Raw genomic sequence first — 5223 nt, forward strand, 5'->3', positions numbered from 1 at the left:
GTGACTGTGCGGCGCGTTCCGCGCAAGCCTGGTGTTTTTCTAGCACGCTTAAAACGCCAAGTGTCAAAGGAAACTTGAAGCAGATCTGCATTGAAGTCCCTAGCACGTTCTCTCACCTACTAAGAATATTGAGCAGGTGAATTCGTAGCTATAACAAAACACACGGCCGCAAGCGCCCAGAGCTTTACAGCGATAAAAGGCACGCGCCGCCTCCTTCTGCCCTGAGCAATATGGCCACCGCGGCTTCACTTAGATACATGGGCGGGTATACGGGACCACCACTCTAGAAGTTTTCGTATAACCTCCTTTGTCAAATTATGCTTTTCACACACACACACACACACACACACACACACACACACACACACACACACACACACACACACACACACACACACACACACACACACACACACACACACACACACACACACACACACACACACACACACACACACACACACACACACACACACACACACACACACACACACACACACACACACACACACACACACACACACGCAGCACACACACACACACACACACACACACACGATGGGCGTCTGTGCCTCCATCGACTGATCACGGGATGGCACCAAGGCCTGGCGCCTGCTGAAGTGCCTGCTGATGGTGCCACGGCCGTTCAACCAAGTGATGTCCCTGGCCGTCCACCTTTCCATCCAGGCAGCGGACCTGGCAGAACAGCTGGCCGACCAGTTTTCTGCGAGGGTAATTGTCCAGCTGCCTGCTGCACCTCCCGACAGCCGCATAAGTACAAGAGCTGTGCGGCGAACCCATCAGGAAACACGAGTTGGAGGCTGCCCTTGCAGGATCGAAAAGACGAAGTGCCCCGGGAGCTGATGGTGTCACCTTCCAGATGCTCCGTAACCTGAACGGAGCTGGCCGCTAGCACCTGCTCGAGTACTACAACGACATCTGGAGCAGTGGGGTCCTACCAGAGTCATGGCGCACTGCGGTCGTCACCCCGATCCTGAAGCGGCGGAAGAAAGCCATGGCCCTCTCCTCGTACACGCCAGTCTCTCTCACCTCAGCACCCTGCAATGTGCTGGAGAAGATGGCCTTGGAGCGACTCGAGTGGATTGCTGGCCAACTCGAGTTCTTCCCGGAACAACTGACTGACTTCAGGCGCCACCGGTGCACAGCCGATTCCATTTCCGACGTCGTCGCCACCCTTGAGGATGCCAAGAGCTGTGGTGACGTGGCGATGCTGCTCCTGCTAGACGTGGAGAGTGCCTTTGACAGTCTCCCACACGAGGTCGTCGAGACGTCTCTGGACCGACTTGGCGTTCACGGGTGCCTCCGCAGCTTCGTGACTGCCTTCCTGACCGGCAGGACCTTCCGGGTTCGAGTTGGCAAGGAGACCAGCAAACCCAGAGACACCACCGCAGGTGTACAACAGGGCTCCGTCCTGAGCCCCTTCCTGTTCAACCTGGCGATGGCAGGACTCCCCACTTCTCTTCCGACAGGCACCAGATTCGCAGCCCACTGCTCTGTCTACGCCGACGACGTGACACTATGGGCCCGGGGACCCAGGCGGTCCATTCCAGCCATCAGGACGTCACTGCAGGCGGCCCTGGATGTGGTGTCCACCTACCTGAGTGGCATCGGACTCAAGGTCTCCGCAACCAAGACCGAGGCCCTGCTGATCCACCCGCTGGCCGCAGCACGACGCTACGTGAAGCAGCTGAGGGTCGGCAACCACAACCTGCCTTGGAAGCTGACAGTGAAGTACCTGGGGCTCACCATCGACCACCGTCTCACCTAGGTCCGAGCTACCAAGGTCGCCTGCACACAGGTACGGCGAGTCCAGGGAGCCATCAGCAAGCTGCCGCAGCGTGGATACGGCTGCACAACCAAGCTGGCGCTTCGACTCAACCAGGCTTCAGCGTCCTCAGTCCTGCTGTACGCCTTTCCACTGGTAGACCTGACGCCTGCCAGGAGACTGGACCTGGAGGGACATCACAGGAGAGCAATGAGGGACATCCTGGGGCTCCCCAGGTACTCCCCTGTGGCAGCGACCCTGGCCGAGGCTGGAGAGTGGCCCCTGTCACTGCACATGCTCCAGCGTGCTCTGGGGCACGTAGACCGCCTACACCGTGCTGCCGACAGCAGAACCCTCCTGGAGCGACTTCGCAGCCAGTCGAGGTCACGGATGGGTGGTCTCTGTGCACTCTACCACCAGATGGTCCCGGACCCGCCAGTCCCGGTGGCCCCTCCACCACCCCACCACCAGCCTGAAGTCCACCTGTACCTGGACGGGGTAACCAAGCGCCGAACACCTGCTGCAGCACTGCAACAGGCCGCCGTCTCCAAGCTCCAGCAGCAACTGGCAGGGCGGCTCCAGGTCTTCACTGACGGATCCGTCATGCCAGACGGTTCAGCGGCGGCCGCCTGCGTCATCCCATCCCGGGCCGTCAGCAGGCAGTGCCGACTGCCCTTCCCGGCGAGCTCGACCGCTGCGGAGCTGGCAGGGCTACACCTGGTGGTGGACCTGCTGGCCGAGGACGTTCCGGCTCAACCGGTCGGAGTCCTGTGTGACAGCAAGGCAGCCCTGCAGACACTGGCCAACCATCGCCGTGCCGGGCTCACGGGGAGTCTCCTGGCAACCAAGTACCGGGCCCTAGCAGCAGCCGGGACGTCCGTCTCCTTCCACTGGCTGCCCTCTCACGTGGGCATAGCTGGCAACGAGGAGGCAGACACGCTGGCCAAGGCAGCACATCAGCTGGGAACCCCCATCACTCAAGCCGTGGCGGTGAGAGATTACTCGCAGGCCCGTATCAAGAAGCTCCTCGCCTCAGTCCATCCGGACCAGAGGGCGGCATATGGGCGGGGACCCAGGCGTCTTCCTGAGGCAGGCCTCACCAGGAGAGAACGAGCCAACCTGCTGCGGCTGCGGACCGGATGCGTGTGGACCGTGGCCCGCCGCTACCTCAAGGGATGCTGCGCCTCCCCAGCCTGCAGCCGCTGCGGCGACCCCGAGACCCTCGAGCACCCTCCTCTGTGCCTGCCCTGCCTTGGCCCAGGAACGCTCGAGGGTCACCGCAGCTTACCGGAAACATGGTCTTCCTGCAATCACCCTAGAGCACCTACTTTTTTCATCTCGTCCCCATCTACCAGTGCTTCGGAGCCTGGTAGAGTTCCTGGACGAGACGAGAATCGTGGCCTACCGCTGAGGATGGGCCCCTTGCCACCCCTACCCTTGCTTCTGGACTGCTGCTTCTGTTGATAACGACCGTTCCACTGTTCAATTAATCTTTCCTCTTCTTTCCACTTTTCTCCCTTTTCCCTTCCCCGCAGGCACTGCGCCGTGCTCCCGACCGGGTTGCAGAAATTAGGTGCCTTTTCTCATCTTCTAACCAATACCACACACACACACACACACACACACACACACACACACACACACACACACACACACACACACACACACACACACACACACACACACACACACACACACACACACACACACACACACACACACACACACACACACACACACACACACACACGTATATATATGGACGGATTGATAAGGCTGTATCCTATAGATTGGGTAGAGTCACTGGAAATATATGCATTTGTATTCCGGAGCGGCGGAGTATTGGTGTAACATTTCTCGATCCTGTGGGTAGGTGGCGCTGCCGCTCACTGGCACGCATTCAGCGCGGGCGCTTGCGCGCGCTATCCTGCCGTTGTACACCTTGGTAAATGAGCGTTGTTTCCTTCATTTCACTTTTGGCAGGCTCCTTGGCCTTTTCATCAACGCGAATTTAGCTCAAAAGACTGCTGGCTTCGGCTGAAAAGTACGCGAATGTTGCTTGCTGAATCCGCGTACGTTGTAGCTCTGTTGGCCGTGATTGAAGTTCTCGATCTTGCTGCGCGAAATAGGTATCCTGCCTTGTACCTACGCTTTTTGATCGTGTCTCATAATAAAAGCGCCCTCAGCGTTGCCGCGGCACTAATTACGCAAGCGCCCACATTGTCGATAACCTAAGTAAACAGCTTAAAGTGAAACTGGGCAAAACGTTACGGCGCCTGGTCTGCAAACCGTGTACCATTAGTCCCCCACGTTTTTGCTGAAGACAGCACATTAACCGCGTCAAAGTAATATTGAAAGAACACAGTAGGTAAGAAATCAGCACATGCAACGTCTTTACGGTTTACTGTATAACTTTTCACAACACGAAACTGAAACACTGAACTTGACTCGACACTCACTGGCACCGCCTCATCTCCAGAAGCTTTTGCTTTTGCCTCTGCAAATTTCTAGTTTTGTTGGAGCTTTGGCGAGAAAATGCAGCCTCGTGAGAGCATAGAATTTGATGATGTTTGCTGTCACTTCCCGGCCGTGAACTTGGCAGCCAACCATCTTGATTGCCTTGGATAAAGCTAAGAAAACAGGTCATGCTCTCAGCATGCAGCAGGTTGTGTCTGAAAAAAAACCAGTAAATGCGTTCTCAAGTTCTGTCACAAGGCGTTCAAGTGGTTTCGATGGGTAAAGCAAGCCACCATAATCAAAGGCTTGAGATAGTGAAGCGTTACTATTCAACGTGGCCTGAATAGAAAGAATGCATAGTGATGATGCACACTCGAGACACGATATTTTCTTCATGGTCTTGCGTACAACGTAACCAGCTCCATAATAAATTAATCGGCTGTCACTCTTCTTTTCTACAAAGTCCTTGTGATGAAATAAGGAGCTGTGCTTCTCCATCATATCTGCGGCATCTGCTAAATTTCCATCATCTAAAAGCCTGTCCACGAGAGTTGTCATTTTACCAGCTTCTTGCGTAGATGCGTCAGACGGCTCCAAGAGTGCACTGATCAGCTCAGGCTGAGACTTTCTACCCCTGTGTGGTCTTGCTAAGCTATAGAAGCTGAGGTTATTAATAATGATCAAGAACTGTCCTGCAGTCGGATGATGATTACATCCGAATGGCTGACGAACAGTCCCAAAGACGTTCTCTACTTTGTCCTGACTAAGGTTCGCAGTAAGCAAGTAGTTATATTGAAGCTTGGAAGTGGCATAATTCAAAAGAGACAGCGTACTTTTCAGTGTTACATGAAGTCCCAGGGCAGTCCCTGCACTCAGAAAACCACCACCATGCTTTGCTGCATGCTCCTCCCATTCGCCTAAAAAAATAGTGAACTTTTCCAAGAACTCTGCACTTTTTGAGTCTGATCGAAGACCTCTGA

The 5223-nt window shown here is 55.4% G+C and overlaps 1 protein-coding gene across 1 annotated transcript; it reads left to right on the plus strand.

The window, feature by feature from the left end:
- The first annotated feature begins 657 nt into the window (after nucleotides 1-657).
- On the plus strand, nucleotides 658-3197 carry LOC119185378 (uncharacterized). Its single transcript, XM_075877020.1, has 5 exons — nucleotides 658-732; nucleotides 914-1747; nucleotides 1820-2618; nucleotides 2703-2993; nucleotides 3142-3197. The coding sequence occupies exons 1-5, from the start codon at nucleotides 658-660 to the stop codon at nucleotides 3195-3197; spliced, it is 2055 nt and encodes a 684-aa protein (XP_075733135.1).
- Nucleotides 3198-5223: the final 2026 nt, after the last annotated feature.

This window comes from Rhipicephalus microplus, chromosome X (genome assembly GCF_043290135.1).
Source record: "Rhipicephalus microplus isolate Deutch F79 chromosome X, USDA_Rmic, whole genome shotgun sequence".
NCBI lineage: Eukaryota > Metazoa > Arthropoda > Arachnida > Ixodida > Ixodidae > Rhipicephalus > Rhipicephalus microplus.